Consider the following 22,602-nt stretch of genomic DNA (forward strand, 5'->3'; position numbering starts at 1 on the left):
GGACTACTGCCAATTGATTTGTGTTGGCTTACAATAAGATTGTACATTACAATTGACTAAAGTTGACAACTTTTCTTGGATTATTATTATTTTTCACCCTTCTTCGAATATTTCGAGAGGACATTGATTAGTTCAAATCTGTATTATAGAGATGGAGTCACAGGTAGAACACCTTTTCGCAGGTATTCCGTGTAAAATAAATGCCACCTGCTTATCCCTAATCTATAGATCTAAAATACTTGTTCTACCTAATCCAATTGGTTGCCAAAAGGCTTTGTTAACCCTTTCCCTTTCTTACTTTACAATAAAAGTTTAGGTAGAAAATTTGTCTTGCCAATTTTTTACCTGTCTTTCTATATAACTATATGTTTTCGCTTTAAAAACTCAGTTCAATATAGTGCTTTGAGCAGAAAACATTACAAAATGTTTCATTTCATTTTACCAATATTATTAGCCACATTTGTCAGTGGGACAACCTATATAACCACGAATCCACATATGAACACTCAAGTCTTTGAAGAACGTGCACTAAGCCAACAATTGGAAATGATTGATCTATTGGATTTGAGTGATCGGCCAAGGCGTCAAGCCGTGCCGAATATTTATAATTCTGCATCAAAGTTTCTTTTGGAAGTGTACAATGAAATTAATGAGGATCAGGAACCACAAGAAGTTTTACATCAGCGTCACAAGCGTTCACTGGATGATGACATCTTGATATCGGAGGAAGATCGTCAGGAAATTGCCAGCTGTAATAGCATTTTGACTTTCTCCAGCCGCCAAAAGCAAGATCTAAGTAACGATTTGGATTTACATGTAACTTTCAATACAAACGATGTGCCCATGGAATTGTCGTTGATGCATGCCATTTTGAGAATCTATAAAGAGCCTAGTTCGGAAGAGCAAAGTAATAACCTCACAGTGTCTATCTATAGAAGGCTATACAGAAGTCAAGATGCACCCTATCGCATTCTACATTCAGTGAATACTACTGCCCAATTTAAGGGCTGGTTGGAGTTCAATTTCACACAAACTCTACGCGCATGGTTGCTCAACAAGAGTATTCAGCAACGCCATGAGCTGCGCATCTCAATTGGCGATTCACAATTAAGTGCCTTGGGTGCCGGATTAGTTCCGCCTCAGGGCAGTCGCTCCAATCTGGAACCCTTCATAGTCGGCTATTTCAGTGGCCCCGAGCTTCTGGTGAAGATACAAAAGTTGCGCTTTAAGCGAGAATTACAGAAACGCAAGGTCGGCGCCCCAATGCGTTTACCACCGCCGCCCGCCTTTAAGCCACCACATTCGTGCGAACGCCTCAATTTCACTGTCGATTTCAAGCAATTGCATTTGCATAACGATGTTATAGCACCAAACAAGTTTGAGGCTTATTTCTGTGGTGGCGGTTGCAATTTTCCCCTTGGGAACAAAATGAATGCCACAAATCATGCGATTGTTCAGACATTAATGCACTTGAAGCAGCCACATTTGCCCAAGCCATGTTGTGTGCCAACTGTATTGGGATCCATCACAATTCTCAGGCACATAAATGAGGATATATTTGATTTAACAAAATACCAAAAGGCAGTGGCCAAGGAGTGTGGATGCCATTAGAAGACCATCTGGTTTAAATGCAATTTTATTTCTTGCAAATAATTTTATTTTAATATAATTTAGTACATTTATTTAAGTGATATCAAATTGCTATTTAATTATTAAGGCATATAGTAAAAATAAAAAACAAAAAGAAAATTAATTGAATTTCTACTTTAATGGACTTTTTAGCAAATATTTGACATTTTAGTTTAAACGAACTCAAATTTCCTGTTCAAGGCTTTAGAGGAGTTTGTGTTCCTATATAGGACTTTCATCTAATACGACTTTCAATAGAATAGCAGAAGACTTTGCAGAAGATTACAGAGCTGCCTTAAAGTAGTTGGGAATTACAACTGAATCATGTGAAACAGCTCACAAAACGCGTAATAATTTTCGAAGCTTTATATTTCTAATTGCGCTTAGTTAACTCTTAAATTCTTGAGATGAAATTCAAATTTAGGAGCTTTAAACCAATTTAAAATTGGAAATATCCTCTTTACTTACTTAAATCTGTGAAAGATTTATCAAGTAATCGGAAAAGTCTATATATGATTTATGGTCTAGAGTCTAGACTCCGGTCACATGATAAGTCGATGCAATAATTCGGGACATATTTCTATGTGATTGAGAGACTCAACTCAAGTCAGAATATTAACACTTTTTATGTGATTTTAAAGATCGTATAAAACTTTACGAGGCAAATGCTTCATCACAGATGAAGAGGAAGTGAGAGAGAGAAAGGCAGGGAGATTAAATAAGAGCAAGGTGGCACATTTTGTTGGTATATTAACCTAATGTGAATGACACAGACGAAACGTAGTCATAAAGTGCTTTAGCTTTGGCACTAAATATATTTATATGTGTAATAAACATTGAGCATGTACAGCCTAAGAGTAGACAATGCGTAACACACACAACACAACACATACACATTCACACAGTCTTTCTCTCTCCTGCATTGCATATAAATTGAGGCATTGAATTCAACAGTTATGAATAAAACGGTTGGCATACAGTTTTCATTTAATAGCCCGCAAGCAATTCGGTCACAAAGTTATTGCCCAAAATGGGCGAGAGGAGTTTGTGTTAAGTGTGAGCAAGAGAGTGCATGTTTGATTGTTTGGTCATAATTAGCCCATAAATGTTATTTTTGGTTTCACTAAAAAATTTATAAACTACCCATTTGAAAATTGTGACAGAGTGAGAATTATATATTTCACACACTTTTGACATAAATAATAACACTACTTCCTATGATTTTTGGCCATTTGTATAAATTGATTAAAATAAGGGTATAATAAGCTCTATGGAGAGTCCTTTTATAGTAGCCACTCAATTTGAGATCTTCCAACTGCTGACTTTTTAGACAATACTTCTAAATATTTCAACGATTAAACTTACTTGAAACAAAATTAATTAATTAGTTGTATGATTTGCCGACTCGAAGTCAAATTGTAGGCTGAATAATCATACAACTAACAAATCATACAACTAACAATCAAAAGGTCGCAAAAATCAACAATTAAAAAGTAAATCATTTACCCTAACATAGGAAATAATAAATACCAAGTATTCAAATCGTAGTTTATTTATATTTTATGACATTTCTTTTAAAAATTTTAGCATAAAGGAACTTGTTTTTTAAGTTAAGGATAAGTTTTAATTAAAGGGTATTTAGAAATCATTGTTAAAAGTTAGGTATTATTGATTTCGGTGTTTTAATAATACGTGAATTTTGCCAAAATATGAAATGCCATTATACATATTAAGGTCCATGTCCCACTTGCCCGTACGTTCTCTCCTCATATATGTATATGTATTTATTAATCAACTACTTTAATTTAAAATGTACATACAGACAAACAAGAGCATGTATATAATATATAGAAGGTACACATAAATCAAATTTATGTATACGCATATTTATGTACATAAGTGTGTATGTTTATTTTGTATTTGTGTGCAAGCGTGTGTAGAGATTTAAACGAATTGAAAATCTCTGCATATGCATGAAATATGTCAATTAATTTTGCAAAGCAAAAAAAAATATGTTTATACGTAATATTTTCAATTAATAATTTATATCTATTTAAATGTGTGTAGTTGATTTTGGACATGTATGTACATATAAACGATAAAAATTGATTTGGTTGAAATTTAATGATCATCTATTATTTACAATACTTATAAATATTTTTCAAAAATAATATGTAAAAGATGCTAATAATGCTTAATAAGTATCAGATTTGACATTTCCGCTCAAATGTTAACAATTGACATACATTTTTCAGTTTTGTTTTTCTAACTTGCTTTAGTTTTAAATTACATGGTAATTGAATACCTAATGTTTTGTTTAGTTTAGTTTAATTGCTCTTATGATAAATAATAAAAAGAATTGGAAGCCTTTAAGGGTAATTCTCAATTAACAAACACATTTGAACAAGAATAGAAAGCATGTAAATTGATATTTTCATTTATATAAGTTCAATGGAAAACAATACATAAAATTTACCCATTAATCGAAATACTGAAGTATTGCTTTGCAGTGCATTGAGAAATAAAAAAAAAGAAAATTAGTCGTCGTATCGAATTCAGTTTACCATGTAGGAAACACTTATCATGTTTGTGGCAAAAATGTGAAATAAACTTAAAGTGTTTTGCCAACTTTCATATATAATATTTAACTATGTTAGCAAAAAAAAAAAAACACTTGACAGCGGTGGGATTCGAACCCACGCCCTTTCGGATTGGTGCTTAAAACCAGCGCCTTAGACCGCTCGGCCACACTGTCTTATATCGGCAGGAGCTGTAAGCTCAAATTCGATCTATTATCTAACGACTTTATAAAAAATAATAGTAAGTTGCCAAATTAAAATATTGTACTTCAAATATTACGTGAGAAAAATAGTTTTTTCTTTCAATAACAATCATAAAATGTTACTTGGCAAAAATGTAGAACTGACTAGGTTTTGGTACATATTTTAGCAGCTTAACATTAAAATAACTATTTTCCCTAAAGTGCCCAAAATTTAGTTGCAAATACAGAAGGACTAGCAGATAAACAGGTTTAGATTAAGATCATGCTAATATATGCTATCTTCTACATACATTTTTGCGATTTTAATATACCATTTCACTCTATGAGTGCATGGTATAAAAATGTAGAAAAAGTAAACGTGGCACATCCACAATAGACACCCGAATACAGTTGAGTGAATCATTTTAATGACTCGTGTTGTTGCGGCCCACATGTATTTCTAGATGTAAATATATATACAAATATGTATATAGAATATACACAAAAAAAAATGTCGACACTGCTACTGCTGTTCGGGGCTAAATGTTGCAAAATTCCAGAGTCCCATGTTTATTATGTTGGGTAAAAAAATACAAAAAAAAAAGAAACACAAAACACCAAAAACGAGAGCAAAAAAACAAAAGAAAAAACCGACTAAAAATGATGAATGCTGGCTAGATTGTGGCGTGGTTTTTAGTGCATGGCCATTTTGTTTAGCTGCAGTGGCGTTGAATTGTTGTTGTTGCTGCTGCTGCTGCTCACCTAGCAACATGCATCAAAGTTGATTGTTGTAAAATTTATTGCATACTATTTGGCGTGTATGGCTGAACATTTATTACGCTTGTTGCACTTCCTGTCTGCATCCAGCCATCACCGGTTAAAGTGCCACTGCTGACTGTTGTTTAGAATCATTGAACCATTCAAACAATCATTAAACGTTATTTTTTACACAAAAAAAACCTAAAAGTTCTAACACTTTTTTTTTCCATTTGTAAAAAAAAATATAAGAAGAACGAAAAAACCGAAATATGTATGCAAAAATGTTGATTGAAATTTATAACCCAAACAGCTATCATTAAAACTGTCTGTGGTTAAAAAAACATTAACATAATCCTTTCCTTTACTTTGAAGGTAAAGTTAAGCGATAAAAAATACACATATTAAAAGTCACATCTGTGGTAGAGGGAGTTTCCATGTAGTATGTATAGTGTTGTATTTAGGGTTATGAAATGGGTTAACTTTGTCCCGTAAAGTATGCAATAAGCAGTCCAAAAATTCCTTTTTTGGAATACATTAAAAATATTTTTCCTTCGATAATTATTGTAAAAAAAAAATTGGTTTTTAACCAATTTTAAAGTTATAATGTATAGGAAAAGTTATTTTGTATATTTCCTCAGTCTATTACATACTTTTAGGGACAAATTACATTTATTTGACAATCATAGATCCACGGTAATATAGCAGGCATGCTTTAGAAGTTTTGTAACTGAAGTAGATTCTAATTTTCGTTAGTTTTCGAACAGAATGCAGATAACTCCGTCTTTATCTGTGGACTAAAAAACCCCAAACCCAACGTAAATTACTTTAGCAACAACCATATCCTAAATTAATGCAAGATTTAAGATTTTGGCTTTCGAATCTGCCTTTTGAAAGAGGTAATTAACAAGGCGGTTAGGGCATATTGACCAATCGCCCCGTTGAGCAATACGCTCATTTTTTTCGTTGAACCCAACAATTTAGTTAAAGTCAATCTTAAAAGTGTAAAACAAAAGCAACAGCATAAGCGGCCCCTTTTGTGGCTTTGTCGAGACAATGAGCAGAGCCCATTAACCCTCCCTCCATACAAACCCTTTCCATTGCATGCCCAAGCGACTGTTTCTTCGCCGGGACTACCACTTGTGCTCGGCACACATGTGGCACGCCACCCAACTGCACTTCCGCTTGCGCAGTCATTTTCATATTTTGCAACTTCCGCTTGGCTCACATACAGACACACGCACACACACAGAGAGAGCGAGATAGAGAGAGAGAGAAAGTAATAGAATAGAGTGAGAAGTCTTGTGCGTCGACTTGGCTTTGGCTCGGGCAAAATGGGATTATTAATTTAATTATGCTTTAATTTAAGTAGTCGTCGTTGTCGTTGCTCCAAAGTGACGTTTATGGCGAATCGCGTGGGACTACCCTCCCCTCTCTATCTACATCACACACAACATTCTCTTTACCATCCTTTTAACCACATAAAAGTGGGAAAAGTTTCAATTTTGGTAATGCAACGTTGACGACTTATCGCCAAAGCCAAAAAACTTGACTTGACCTTCCCCAACCCCAAAACCCACTTTCACTCCCCACTCCCACTCTCAAAATACTGATTGTGAGTGCCTCTGTCTGCCTGAGTAACTACTTTAGGGTAGAGGTGGTCGTGGGAGTTATCCAAAAAGTCGTTCTAGTCATGCACATTTTGGCAATTACTGTCTCATTTTCAACAAAAGTGACTGTCAACTCTTTCACCGAACGAACACAGTAGGTACTCCTCGAACGAGCGGAGAGAGATGTAGACGGTAGGGTAGGCAGAAGGCAGGCAGGCAAACGAAGAGCTCATAATTTAAGCATTAAACTTTTCTCAAATGCTTTCAAGTTGACTTGCCTTAACTACAGTTTTACAGCTCAAGTAAATAATTGCGTGGCCCCTTTTACATGGAAAGTGTATGCTATAGGGATGGGGAGGTACAAGAAGACCTGGTCACGTCAAGTGGCAAGGCGATTGTAATGATGGGCACAGCAATTAAAGTTGGTCGGTGTGGGAAGGGTTTTTGGATTGCCAAAGTATTATACCAGAGACAGAGAGAAACGAAAGAGAAAGAAATAGAGTGAGGATTTTAAGGAGATTTTAAAGAGGTCTTTGTCGTCACAGCTGCTGCTGCTGCTGCTGGTTTCTACTCCCCTAGGAGCTGGCCAGAGTGAATGTCGTAAGTGTATAGTCGAAGGAGTCTTCTTCTGCTATCGAACAACAAAAGAAGGCATAAAAACGCCATATAAAAAAACACGATGTTTGTAAGCTGTACTACTATACTACGCTTTTAACTCGCTTAACTCGTTTGATACTTAGCTACCTACTACAAGTATTTTGCCCGAAAAGGATTCTATGGCTTTACGGTTCAAGTGGAAAGGTACATAAAGGTTAACCTGCTGTTTTTATATGGCCAATATATTATGGTTTAAAACTTGTTTTTATGCTTCAACTATACTTACGCTTAGTTAAAACTTAAGTGGCCATTTAAATTTAATATGCTTCTTTTTTCCTGATTGATTTTATGCACTATACTTATTTTTCACAGTGTGATCTAGTAAACTCGATGAGTTTAATACACCAATTTTATTTATTTTGCATACACACTATATTGAATTACCCTTTATTGAAATTATAAAAAATCAATAAATTTCCTTGAAATCGATACGTTTTGTGTAACTTCGAGCAAATCCCAATTGTTGTGTAATCAATTAAAAATGTGAAAATAATATTCTATAAGCTACTTAATAGTCATATGGGAAAAATTAATAGTGATTAAAAATTGCTTATCGACTTTAAAATCGATAAATACCAATCGTGGTATAAACATTGCTTATTACATCTACTAAAACAAATAACTAATCAACTTAGATGTTTGAATTTTTTCAGTCGATAACCGTTTCTTAACAGCAAACTTTTTTCTTCAGCCTCATTGATTTAAAAAAAAAAGCATTGTAATTGACTTGTTTTATCGCAAATGAATTCCCTGTAGAAGAAATCATTAACTCTCTATTGACTACGTCTTTTATTCAATTCCAGTTGGTCCCATTGTCGCAGCTGACACTTCCTCGCCTTTTCCAAACAGCATCATCCCATTAAGACAATTGGCCAAGTCAAACCAATTTCTGATAAGCCGCTTTTTTCCCCTGCTTAAAAGCCAAATTATGGTATTAGAAAAAAAAAAAAATACAAAAACCAAAAACGAACTTTGGCTTTACCTTTTTGGTTTTTTTGTTTTGCCCTGAAAGAATCCCAAGCCGTATAAAGTAATTTCCCCAGACGCGACGGAAACCCTTTCTACAAAAGGAAAAATGGGGCAAAAAAAGAAGTACAAAAAACAAAACATGGTCACTGCAGACCTTTATTTTTGCGCAACTCTTTCACTGCATTCCCTTTATACTTATATATTTTTTATTGAACAATACCCAAAGGGACTATTTGGCGAGCTGGCGGCGTATGAAAATAAAGGTATAATGCTCAATATTATTATTGCCAGAGCCTATGACGAAGCTTCTGGTTAACTACCCACCTTATACCCAGTCTACCGGCCATTCTACTTGCCTGCTGTCGACTGTCGTGCGGCAAATGCTCTCCAAAGTAATTTTAAATAAAATATTTATAAACGTATTTGTGCATCGAAGTGTGACCGTTGTCATTTGCCTTTATATGCCACTCCCAACCATTCCATAGATGAACAACACACTATTACAAAAACGTAGCTCGCATATTGCGCAAAAAAGTATTAAAAACAAAAAAAAATAAATTACATGTACAATAATGTACCAGGAAATGACACAAAGCCAAAAAGGTTGGATCGATAAAGAAGAACTTCATAGAAATGATTTAAGCAGAAAAGTTCATACACTCCCTACAGTAATATCTAAAGATTTATAAAAGTTAATGTAAACTTCGAACAATTTAAGTCTAAAATCAATAGTTGGTTATAGTTAGTTGGTTTTAGTTAGTTGGTTATAGTTCCTTGGTTATAGTTAGTTGGTAAAACAAATAAGACGAAATTAAAGCAAATTTTAGCAAGTTCTTTCTCTTCTTTAATCTTTTACCTGACTGGTTAAATCTTTAATCTTTTACCTGACTGGTTATTTTGAGCATAGAAGAAAGAATATAATAATCTAACATTAAGTAAAAACATTCCCTAACGATTCTTTTAAATACTTTATCATCAACTGCGTTTCTTATAATTAAAGCAGTACGCAAGAATTACAATTAAGCAATATATTTAAAAGGTTTAAGTATAATAATTGATTTCAAACAAAGTTCTCAGCCCTCTTAAGTCCTTTATTGTCACTAGTTTAATGAACATATTTTGAGAAACAAAACAGACAATATTGAACAATAGATATCGAATTGAACACAAATAAACATAATGAAAGGGTTTCTTAAAAGGGATAAAGTCTTAAATCTTATATTCAATGCTAATTAAAAAATTCTTAGCTATTGGTTAAATCAAAGTGTTCGCTTCTTGGATTTATACCCCTAAGACCTTTGTCAAAGGGTGGTATTCATAATTATATTAGTGCAACTTTCCATTGGATGGAAACTACAAACAAAGGGAAGGCAAAGCGAAAAATACGAAAATGCCATTGAGACTTTTGGGTCTCATAAGACCCTCGTGGCGTTTTTATTAAAATAATAAAGTTCTAATTTAATTACATTGCCAGAGAGCCGAAAAAGAAAAAGATGATGAAGTACGTATATTGCTCCTGCTGCTTCTGCTGCTTTTGCTGTTGATGTTGCTGGTCTGAGTTATTTTTCATTTGATAACTCACGTAAGAACCCACTACTTCCATTTTTAGCCCCAACTCTTACAGTTCCATCCTAAGCCGTCTGGTCGTCTACATCTTAGCCACCTCTTTCTCCGCTATTCCATCCCCTAGGCCCTAATTAAGCAGGCGGCGTCAGAGTCGGCGGCCGTATAACCGAAAAATCAACGCGCCCCAGAGCGGCTTGCACAATAAAGGACCATAAAGTGCTAATTGAATAAAAACGGCACATGACTTGCATAACTTATTATGAAATATATATACATATATATATATATATATATATATCTATTTTATTTTTACATCATTGCCAATGTAGCCAGAGCCAGATACTGAGTCCACTGGAATCAAGAGAATAGACCGCGCCTCGGGCGCCAAATACATTTTCATAAATTTAAAACGCACTTTAAGAAGAGTAAAGAGTGTGGAGTCGTGCGGTGTTAAGGGACGAACGTTTAGGATGCCCAAAAGGATATTTAGCTGGCGGAAATATTTTTACGTTTCGTTTAACGTGCCAAAAAGATGGTCGAACAGCGGCGGCATCTTTCGCTTTTCTGCGGCCCACGTAAAACTAATTTAACCCGCATTCCCCAACTCCAATGAATCCGCCAACCACTCCCCCCCAACTCCTGCATAGACCAACCAAGTCCGAACGGACACGGCCACTTTTGTTCGTGCTGTCCTAAATTAGTCCAATTCCACTCTAGGTGCAAAACAAGAAACGAAAAGAAAAGCATACTGTTAGTGCTGTGGCACACAAAAACCATATACAGTAAAAAGTGATTTTACCTTGGGGAAATTTTTGTAACAGTTTTTAATTTGCAATGCTCAACGCGATGAGTTTGAGACTAGTTCACTTTGCTATTGGCTAAAAATGGACAAGAGAAATGGAGGGAAAGAGGTGTGCAATCAACATACCAATATGTAAATGGCACTTGGTAATATTGAATAATATCAATTTTTATAACCATACGATGAGAGAGAGACATAGAGAGAGAGTGTTAATTGACTAAAACTTCAACTGAACTGAAATGAAAACTAAATGCACTTTTCCCCTTACTTAGTTTACTTAGTTTTTTGACGATTAACCATGCCAAATTAAAGCTGCTTTTGGCTTATAGGTATAAAATGTTAATTAAAATTATTGTTTGGAATATGCAAGCTTTCAAAAAGGTCAAAGGTCAACTATCTATATGTTATAGATAGTTTTAATTGGTCTTTGCTTAGAGTAAGGTAATCCCTCATTAATATCTCTTTTGTTATGGGCTTAAACCTTTACCTGATATGATTTCTGTGTAACTTGATAAATGTCTATTATTCTTTCGTTTGTATATGTTACTTTGAGTATCTGCATTAAGGTCATCCTAATTTTGGGGACTATTTTAATGGTCACAATTACCAATATAAGTGAAAGGTGTCAAGAATATCTCACTTTTTGTCAAAGAAGAGGGTCTTTCTTTTTGCTTAATTACGTCGATCATCGATGCCATGACATCCTGTCAATGGCATTTCCAAATGGGGCGAGGTCCAGTAAATGAGTGAGATAAATGTGGAACAACTATCTCCATTTCCATTGACTATATATTGCTCCTGCTGACTTTGGTTTTGTCATTGATGTCAATTTAAAAAGGTTTTCCCCCTTAATGCATATTAATGTCAATATTAATGCCAATGTTTGCGCTTCTAATGACCAAAGCTCCCGCTGGTCTTTGTTCGAACTTTGCTTTGCTTTTGATGTTTGTCATGTCAGCGCTAACGACGCGACCTGACATTGAACATATAATTATAAATTGGAGCAAAACTGCAAAACTGTAGAATGTCCGCGCGCTTGATTAAAGGGCCCAGTCTGACATTATGCTGACATTTGCAAAGTTTTTCACCTTTCCCTGCGCAGACACACACACACACACACTAACAGATAGCAAAATGGTCCGTTCATCTTAAAGAAGGACAAACTTTCTTTGGGTCGCTGCCTTCAAAATGGAAGGCCTGAGCATACCTGGCAAAAGTCAAACGTTAACTAAGCGCCGAAAAACTTGTGACACAAAATGCTACGAAGCGTAAGTTAACTCCTAAGAAATTCAAATGAGCGTAAGCATGGACGATGTCATCTCTTGCCCCAACTCGAGTAACTTGGTTGGGTAAGGCAAAAAATATGCCAACGGACAGAAGACTAGAATTTTAATAAATGAAGTCGTCTTCCTTTATAAAAGCAAAAGAGAGCACGCTCCGGACTTGATGACGATAAAGATGATTTTGATAGTGAGCATATGTTTAACCCTAAATGAAAAAGCTGCCTTCAGTTAAATTGAAATATGAAAATCATACAAATTTGTCAACATTAATCAGCTGTGGTATACAGCGAACAAGAGAATGATAACACTAGTACGGGCGGCTTTTGATTATCATTTAATAACCTTATCATTTGCTTATCTGTGTCGGTGAGAATAATTTCAAATTTTATCAAACTTCCACTGATCAAGAGAGGGCGGCTCTCTCTCCAAATTGCCAATTCCGAATACTTTGCTTCCAAAAGTATGCAATACGCCGATGAAGAATTCTATTTTTGAAACATATAAATGATAAATTCTAAAATCAAGCATTGCTTATACAGAATTTTTAAGTTGTAAGGCATACGAAAATTTATAAGTTTTTCGCACTTAAGGGAGCTTGTTTCCCCCACTTCACAGTCCTAGATCCGCGCATAATAGTTATTATCAATATTTTAGAATTTAGGGAAAACTATTTATCTGTTTTCCTTAAATTTTGCAAAAGTTGCTGTTTTGATCCCATCATCCCATATCATCTATGTATCTTTATATAAAATTAAGCAGAGTATTTATATGAAAAATAATTTTCAACGGACGAAAATGTGAGCCCTTGGATCTTTTAGACATTTCGACAATTTAAATTAAGAGAAATAGACATGAAAGATTTTAGTTTGATAATAATTTTAAAATATATTTAATTTAAATTGTTTGCTAACTTACCATCTTTGAGGGCATAACGTGGATTGCTCATATCAACTTTTGTCTGATTCTTAATCCAATAGATATTTGGTGTGGGATTGCCAATGGCTTTGCACTGCATGAGCACCGTATGACCCACTTCAATGACGCGTGTGCCTGGACCCTGTGTTATAACCGGAAAGCCTGCGGGTGTTTTATCGCCTGCAAAACAGAAAGAGAGAATAAGAAAGAGTGAGTAAGAGAGAGAGTTTTAACAAAAAAGTTACAGAAAGGGTACGAAAATTATGTGGGCAAAAGTGAAGGAGTAGATGGAGGTAGAATAAGTTTTTTAGCTTGTTTTTTCTTTGGGAAGCAAACAATATGGCGTCACACATATAAACACACGCACACACACACACACACATATACACTTAAACGCATTCAAACACACACAAGGTATTGTTTTACATGACGCTTTTATGAACGGAAGTTGCCGTTTTTTAAAAAGCTCAACGGCATCGTCAGAGTTGCTTTTGTTGGGCGCTTTCTACGCCATTTTGTAAGTCAAACAATGGTGTGTGTGTGTGTATGTTTATGCTCATACACACACACGGGGTCAGCATATATATACATATATTGCACAGCACCCACGCTCACTTGTGACATTTCTTTTGTTGACAGCTTTAAGGGAATTCCATTTCGTCGTTTCTTTGTTTTTTTTTTTGGGGTTTTGTTTTTGTTTTGTGTGGCAAGTTTAAAGAATTTTTTTTTTGTTCGCTGGTTGGCATCAAGTGGCTGCCATCCTGAATGCAACTGCATCTTTCAAATGAACAAAGCTCATTTACATTTTCCAATTAAATCCTGCAGACAGCGTCAATTGCCGCCAGTGGGTGGTGAATGTTGTCTCCAGCTGCGACTTCTGTGGCAGCTGCAATTCTCTACATCTGCCGTATGCTTCTGTCGTCGCCGGACCAACAACAACTGTTTATGGTCTACACATTTTTCTGTTCCTGGCCAAATTCTGTGGTGTATTTCATACGGTACAACAAACTGCATAAAAGCTAACAAAACAATTCTTGCAAAAATCTTGCATAGAATGTGAGATTATTTAGATGTGTGAAAATTTATCTCAAATGTTTATTTTCTAAAAGTTCTTTAAAGTTTCTATGGAACTTTTGTAAAAAGTTTTAAAAATACTCATCTGATTTGTATTATTAATCAAATCGTTCTATATATTTGTATGATACCAAAGATATCAGATTTTGCTTCAAATTTAACTGAAATTCTTTCAAGTTTTCTCTCATATATTCTAAAAAGAAAAGAAAAGGAAATTGCAGATCCTAACAAAGAAACATTAAAATAAACATAAAGATGAGGGTTACCTGTTATCTTTAAATATTTTATTTTTTAGATTAAAAGACATTATCTATAAGCACATGGCACAAATGGTTGATTCCAAATTGAGTATACGCAAAGAGAATCGTTTTTTATCATGAACTATCAGTGGTTGCTCATAAAATGATTATTGTGACAATAAAAAGCAATTGATTATACATTTTTATAATATTTTATGAATGGCTTTAGGCAATAGTTTATTTTAATTTATTACGGTCACAGATTATAAGTCATAATTAAAGAGCAAGGCTCTATAAAATTGAATATTGACACAAGACTTGTTCTAATTATTATATAATCCTTAAAATTCGATTCAACTTTCTATGCATTCTCTTCTAAGCCTTATATACTACCTCTTGTTCCCACTCTTAACTCCATTTGTTTTCTCATACCGCAACAAATTGCTATCTTCTTCAGTCACTTAGTTGCCTGATCCTTGTTTTTGTGTGCTTTTTTCAGCGTGAAATTAAAATTTAACAAAAAGACAAAAAGTGTGTCATATAAGGGGGAGGAGAGAGAGACACATATAACCCATGCATATGCAAAACTACAATAAAAATAACAAGAACAACAATAACAACAAGGTATTGTACGAGTAAGAGAACCACATCAGCGTTGATGTTGACATTTGACGTTGCCATCATCATCTCGTCATCCATTTGCATCCTTTGTCCATTTTTGTGTCTGTTGCCATTTTCAGTCATTTTTGTCTTTTGGCCTCGGTTGTGCCCAGGGTATTTCGGGGCTTTATTTATTATTGCAGTGCCACAACACAGCAAAGCCAACTGAGAGACGGATGTGCAATATGTGTGTGTGTGTGTGTTTGTGTGTGCTGTGTGTGTAAGAGAGTGAGAAAGTGAAGTGGAATTGCAGGGGTAAAGAAATGAAATGAAAACTGTGCCAAAATTAACAAATAAAAACTGCTACATTTTTATTAAACAATGCATAAAAATGCATACTGTTTGCTTAGTGCACCAGTGTGTATGTGTCTGTGAGTCAGTTAAGGAATGCGACAAATAGACAGAAGCCAGAAACCAGGAATTATGAGCGGCAGAGAATGGGTTGTATTTTTTGGCATGGGAAAAAGGCGAAACCCATTTTTATTTTATGCATAGAGAAATTTTGAAATATCCTGTGGATAAAAAATATAATCCTAGAAGCAAGCATTGCGTTTAGACAAAAGTTATCAAAGGGACAAAGGGACACAGATCGTCCTCGATAAAAAAATGTTATTCTCCTATTCTAAAACTAAACATTGGAACTAACTCAACTTTCTTGATCAAACGACTTCTAATCTTATCAGTCATTATTTTAAAATACACAAAATGCATTCTATCAGCAGTCAGTCAATGATAAGACCTTTGGTTTTTTTGCTTGATAATTTATCTTAAGTACTTGAGTACTGAGGACTGGGCCACTGGGTTCTACCTTAGACTAGAGCTCACGAGGCTGTATTTCCTATTTTGTATTTATATGGATTATAAAATGACAAGCATTGCGATAAGATATATTTGATAGTTGAACTCATGACTTAAGGCAAAGTTATTTTAGTTAAAAGTCAAAAATCATAAAACACTGATTCACCATAAGTGAAAATAAACGTTTCAGCTGCCCACAGTGAACACTAAACAAAATGAGACTTGTCTGGAATGTTGCTGGTAGCCGAACACTTCATTTATTTCTGCATTTTTGGCGGATAGTTTCGACCAGAGGGCTAGAGCAACTAACTAACTAACGCTTCGTTGCCTTTCAGGCGAGGCGACAGTGCGTATCCTGTGAACGCAAAAGGATGGAGAATTTTAGTGCATTTATTTTATAAAGGCAAGAGTAAAAGTACGGAATAGTAGGAGGAAAATAGATAGGAGGTACTATCGACTGTCTGTCGTTGACTGCCAAATTCATGTGGCTTTTCATGCATTTCAATTAAGCTGACTGTCGTCTGGCGTTGGCTCTGCGCTGTGGAGCTGTGAAAATTGTTCACACTGCTAAATGTGTGAACAATGCAGGGACCATAGAGGACCGACCATCATCGGGCCAGACGATGTTACCCATCCTCACCTATCTAACCGCCTGCCCAACCTCCCCAATCACCTAGCTCTCTTCATGCACAGACTCTTGTTGAGTTTTGTGACAGCTTTTAATGAATTAGCTAATAAAAGCCAAGGAAAACCCAGCTGGAGATATTTAGCCCTGTGTGTGTGCGTGTGTGTGTTTGTTAGTTGCCACTCGAACGCAACGATAAACATCATTAGCTCATACAAAAACCATCTTTGATACAAAGGCACACTTTATTTGCATGTAGTCTGCCTTTTTTAGATGCCACTGACCCCCGGACGGGCTGAAAAACGGGGCACACGACACATGAACAAAAAAACCCCAAGACAAGAAGAAGCAGGTGTTTACCTTATTGAGTCACATTCAAAGGCAACATTTTCACGCCGCGTTTTTCTTTGCAAACATTCCCCCCTTCTCCGCCCTCTTTTTTAGCTCTACAGTCTATAGTCAAAGAAGAATTTTTTTTTGTTTTCATGGACCGAGGTGGAAAAGATATTCATTTTTATGTTTTATTTTCCTTTCTTTCGTCGTTGTCGTCTTTTTTTCTTTCATTTGCTGCGTAGGTGTTGGCATGGCAAACACATTCAAAGAAAACTAGACACCAAGAGAGGGGATTGTGTAGGTGTAGAGGGGTCGGGGTCTGAATGTGGGAAAACCATGGCCGAAAGGGAAAGCTTTAAGCAAGGACTTGTTAACTTTTGCGACTTTTTAAAGTCACCGTCGGCGATTGCGATGGCGTTTGACGACGACCATGTTGTTGATGATGATGATGATGACGATGGACTGGCCAGAAACAAATTTGCATATTTTAATTATTCATGCATTTTAAAGATTGATAAGAAGTGTTCTGTGGCCAGAAGCATTCAAAAAGAACGAACGGTCAAACAGGCAAAGGGAGTGGTAGCGCAAAGGGGGCTAGCATGAGATTTAGGGTAGCTTCTTTCACTAGTCGGCAGCAAAATAAAACTAAATTGATTTCAATATAATTATTACAAAAATACGCATACCATATAATTCGTACTATAGTGTAAAAACTATATACTTTGTTTGCCAATTGATTGATTGGTTGATCATAAATCAACTTTTAATCATGTAAAACTAAATTCCACTTGCTTTTTTGATTTATTTCAAGAGAGGAAAAAGGGAATGTGGAACAAAAAATTCCTAAATTCGAGGATCTAATTAAGTTTGATAACAATTAATGAAAAAAAAAACAATTGAATAAACTGGGTAATGAAAATATTTGGACTATTGACCAATTACAAAATATTAATATCTTATTATTATTAACATCTTCTCTAATGGTGATGTATCTCGATAAGGTAGAATTTATTGGGTAAGATCATTTTTTCACTCTCCATACGGATAATAGATTAATGACGCCGCACAAAAACGAATTGGAGATTCGAGATACGTATATAAGTTCATCTCTAATATTATTCTTACAAACTTAATTAAAATTGTTATTAACATTAAAAAAAATATATAAACATGTATAACTACATTTTTCTTTTTGTTATCTTCTGTTTTAAAACAAAAGCACTTTAAAATTGTGATTCAATGTCAAGCAATTTAAACCTAATCAAACTTGGTGTCAAGTTACTTAAGATTATACACGAATGAAAAGTTTCTCTGGTTTCCTTCTTTTTTTTTTTTGTTTCTTTAGTGGGTTTTGGTCTTAGCTGTTGGATAGCAGGCAATTGAAAACAAATCAAAAAACACCAGCAGTCAACAATTGTCAAATGTATTTAAAGTAGGCCTGAAGAAGTTTTTCACCTAAGCAAACACGTTTGTGGGTTTGCTTGGGCAAAGTTTTCAGAAATAAAAAAAAGAAGAATCTCACTGGAAGGACTAAGAACAAGAAAAAGTAAAAGAAGGAAGAGGGCTATATATATGTATATGTAGTTGCCAGCAAAATCCTCAAACAAAACATGCTCGAAAATTGAGTGTTTATTGTGTTAAGTAGGCACACACACACAGAGACACCCACCCACATACTCTAAAGAAGATAGAGAGCAAGTGAGCCAGTGTGAGAAGTGTGCCTACGGCAGTTCTTCCTACAGAGACAGAGTAAATAACCGTTTTTTAGTGGCATGACCGGAAAAAGGCAACTTGCTGAAGATGTTAGACAATGCCAAACAATAATGCCACAAATGCCGTTGGCTACAACAAAAAAAAAAGAAGAAAAATAAGGAAAAAGAAACAAAACGATGAAGTATAGTTAAGCAGAAGACCATGATGAAGGAGGATATGACAAAAGTTTTATCCGCCACCAGACTATGGCAAATTTTGTGGCCAGTCAACGCTTCCTCAAAGTCTGTGAAGTCTGTCACATCTTAGGCAAGTGTGGTCTATAAGTGACATCAAGCAGCCCATTGATCTGTGTAATGAAGGGGACAACGTATGCCTAATTGCTGATGCTTCTCTAGAAATTCACACACACACACACACATGTACTTTGGTTAAGCCTCTCATAAGGAGCTTTACATGCAGCAATCGAAGCCCTCAATGGGCTGGAGTAGCGCTTAGAGTGCAGTCCTCGTGCATAAGAAGCTCCAAGTACTCAATCATTATGATTGTTAATAATACAGTTTGAAACTTCAGCATGGTTTTAACTTTAAATGTTATTCTAAATTAAGGCTAAAAGCCCAGAAACTAAGCAAACCTGGCACACTTGCGTAAACGTTATTCTTGTCTGACATTACTTTTGTCAAAGAAGAATAAAAGTTTCCCAGAATGCTTATAAAAAGGCATATAAGAAATTATTTCCATTTTTATTTAATCTATGTATGTAAAAATGCTTCTTTAATTTGATTTGAAACGTTGTATGGGCAACGGGCATCGACAAAAAGTACGTATACGCAACGGTGTGTCGGTTAATTATAATAATAAATTTGATGATGTCGGCAGCAGTAGAAAATTTACATATTTTAATCAGCCAAATATGCCACGCATAAAAATCGTAAATATAAAATTGTTCAAACACTGTTATTAAATGAAAATTGGAAACTCAAAGCTTGATGCGCTTGGCTACAACATTAGCCTATGAAATTTTATATTTGTTGCAACAACTGAACTCTCAAATTTTTCGTGTCTAAAAACTAAACGCATTCAATATTTAATTTCATTCTTAAATTTAAATAAAAATGAAGTAAGTAAGTCGTCTCGCCGACTTTGGTATACCATACACCAGTAAAGCAAATATTTCAAGCATTTTCACATGCTTCTTACAAGCATATCTTAGTATCTCGCTCACTCAATCATACGAGCACCCTAGCGCCCCCACCAGCCAACGGCCAACTCCGGCCTTACGGAAAAACGTTTATATGCATAACTCGACTGTTTTTTATCCGATTTTGATCAAATTTGGTATTTTGATAGATATTAGTATTAAATTTAAGTGTGCCAAATTTGATTGCATGAGGTAAAAAAATACGGGAGATAATCAAGTTTTTCAAATTACGGGGGCGCAAAAGGGCGTGGCAAAATTTTTATACATACAAAATGTGTGCAATTACTAAGCGTATATACATACCAAATATGGTGTCTCTAGCTAGAATAGTTTTTGAGATAAACGCTTTTTTTAAATTGCGGGGGCGGAAAGGGGCGTGGCAAAAATTTGAAATAAACTTGATCACTCTACATACTACACGAGTCTACATAAAAAATTTGGTGGCTCTAGCTCTTATAGTCTCCGAGATCTAGGTGTTCATACGGACAGACGGACAGACGGACAGACGGACGGACGGACGGACGGACGGACGGACGGACAGACGGACATGGCTAGATCGACTCGGTTGTTGATCCTGATCAAGAATATATATACTTTGTGGGGTCGGAGATGCTTCCTTCTGCCTGTTACATACATTTTGGCGACTTTAATATACCATTTCACCCTATGGGTGTATGGTATAAAAAAAAAAGGAAATATAGTTCCATTAAGTTTCGTGTTTATTATAACAAATCATATACACTTTATCTATTGCATTTTAATTATAACTTAGATTACACTTTACGTTACGTATACGCAGGGTATACACCTTGATCCATAACGATGATCATTAGGATTGCTTCTGATTTCTTTGCAAATTATAAATATTGAACAGTTTGTCATTTATTGCATTGGGTATATAAAAAGCTAATACTTCTGAAATATTAAATAACCAAATTCCTGAAGAGCCAGCCTACAAGTTTCTATGAAATTATTCGAAAAATGTTTAAAATATTAAAGAAAAACAAACTTTCTAACCTATGGAAAAGCCATGACATATCTAATACAAAATGCATTGCAGTAGTTTTCCCTCAGCCTGGTATAAAATGTTTACTGATTACAGTTATATGGGAAATAAAAATGTTGGAATGAGAAAAAAACTTGCCAACCATTTGCTGATTCTTACTGCAAAACTGCTATGTTGTCCAAACTAGAGGAGGGAGAGAAGGTAGATATATGGAAGACGAAGTATGAGATGGTAGTCCTCGCCATCGTTTGCGTCGTTGTCCTTCGTCCTACGTCGTCTGCTGACAAACTGACGGACGTGGATGGCTTGTCTGTTTGTCTAACTGTCAGTGGAGTCTGAGATAGTTGCATGTGTATCCACTGACAGACGACATGCACAGCGTACATCTTATTAAGTTTGCATTACGATGTTGAGGCGCGGCTGTTGGTGCTGCTGCTTCTGCTGCTGCCGCTGCTGCAGTAGCTTCTAGAGAGAAGATGCCAAGGAGTTTCAATTTCTATGTCCAGGCCAGGGGATGTCGAAGTCTATTCTCAACATATATAGAGCTCATACTCATGCCCCTACCCTCTAACCTATATCTAGCTCCGGCTCTCGCTTTCTACAATTTAATTTAATTTTTCTTTTCGTAGACATTTGATAATGCTCCAACTCATCCTCATTCTCTACATCCGTCCACCTTCTGTGGCACGAAAGAAACGAAGAAACATTGCAAATGGTCATGACCACGCCCACTCCTACTTTTTCCTTTATTTTGTTTCATTCCTCTTATCCTCTTTTGGCCCATTTTGCTTTTCTGTTACTTGGGCCCAAAGTTATGCGCTGGCGCATTTTATAAATTTTTAAACTTATGGCTCATTTTTATGCATTTCCACTGACTGAGCAGAGAGGCAAAGAACAAAAAAGAAAAAAGAAAATGCCAACGAACAGATAGACAAATGCCTAGAAGGAATGCAGAAAATATCTCCCCCTTTTTCTCCTTGCACTGCCTAACCATCTTCTTGTCGAGTTGTATCAGATCTTTCCTAATGCGTTTTAATGCAATAATAAATCATTGGAAATCCATTTGTATTGTCAACACAAGTTGACAAGATTTCCACTTTCTTCTTTTGCCCTATGCTGCCTGCCACCTGCCACTTGCCCCACTTGCCCCATCTTGCATGTCAGTTGACCATTAAACGCCAACTGGTATGCAATAAAAATAATAACGTACTAAAATAATATAATATGTGTGTGGATATATTTAGACTGGCGTTAGAGACATAAGCACCCTCATTTGCTTGTTTTAGCTTCTATTAATGACCGTATGACAAATATGAAGCTAAAGTGCAAAGCAAATCTATATACGGAAATCTTTTAACATTGTTTATTTGTTTAGAGAAATTAATTAATTCAATTTGTAGGAATATAAATTGAAGGCTTAGATTTATGAAGTGAAAATTTATATACATATGTACATATTTTTATTTCATAACTTGGTAAGTGCATCTGTTCAGAGAAACCTTTGCTTATATACTATTGAGTAAATTTAAAAGTGTTTTTCATGAATTTCAAGGCAAGAGATTAATCAATCATTTATATGAATTTTAGATGGAAATATATTAGCAAAAATATATTTGAATTTCAACTCTAATGTTAAGAATAATTTTGAAGCTGTCGAATTTGCTTCGAATGACATACACTAGAGTTGAATGAGAGATATCTGGGGATTCTTAGTGATACAGACATCCTTAAAAAGTTTTTTTTTTCAATTTTCTTTAACATTTTGTAAATAAAACCTTTGAACCCGGCAAATAATTGGTTTGATTAAGGGTATATATAAATATGAATATCAAAATGTTATATATAAATATGAAGATCAAAATGTTGGTACACTAAAAATTGCTACGACAAAAACTAAAAACAAAATACTAAAATACTCATTTCTTTTGAAAATAAATCTTATTTAACTTTCTGACTCTTAAATTGCTTTGTCTATTGTTATCTGCTAGTTTTCTAATTGAGATCTGTA

At 35.2% G+C, this 22,602-nt stretch overlaps 2 protein-coding genes and 1 non-coding gene across 6 annotated transcripts in view; 1 reads left to right on the top strand and 2 right to left on the bottom strand.

Moving 5' to 3' along the window:
* The window catches only part of LOC6642302 (tyrosine-protein phosphatase Lar), a 138,425-nt gene that overhangs the window by 27,492 nt on the left and 88,331 nt on the right, over window positions 1-22,602 (bottom strand). For all 4 annotated transcript variants that reach the window (XM_047010567.1, XM_047010568.1, XM_023175860.2 and 1 more), the window contains one exon: window positions 12,949-13,128. In XM_047010567.1, the coding sequence (XP_046866523.1) occupies window positions 12,949-13,128 (180 nt within the window). The remainder of the gene's footprint in view (window positions 1-12,948; window positions 13,129-22,602) is intronic.
* On the top strand, window positions 407-1,656 carry LOC6642303 (protein screw). Its single transcript, XM_002064950.2, has one exon. It carries the CDS (start codon window positions 424-426, stop codon window positions 1,609-1,611), a length of 1,188 nt encoding a protein of 395 aa, XP_002064986.1. The 5' UTR covers window positions 407-423; the 3' UTR covers window positions 1,612-1,656.
* Window positions 4,305-4,384, bottom strand: Trnal-uaa. The gene has a single exon. It is a non-coding gene; the product is annotated as a tRNA-Leu (tRNA).

This window comes from Drosophila willistoni (assembly GCF_018902025.1).
Source record: "Drosophila willistoni isolate 14030-0811.24 chromosome 2R unlocalized genomic scaffold, UCI_dwil_1.1 Seg167, whole genome shotgun sequence".
Taxonomy (NCBI): domain Eukaryota; kingdom Metazoa; phylum Arthropoda; class Insecta; order Diptera; family Drosophilidae; genus Drosophila; species Drosophila willistoni.

Coding starts and splice junctions, on each gene's coding strand:
- LOC6642303 (XM_002064950.2), top strand. CDS start 424: ATGTTTCATTTCATTTTACCAATATTATTAGCCACATTTGTCAGTGGG.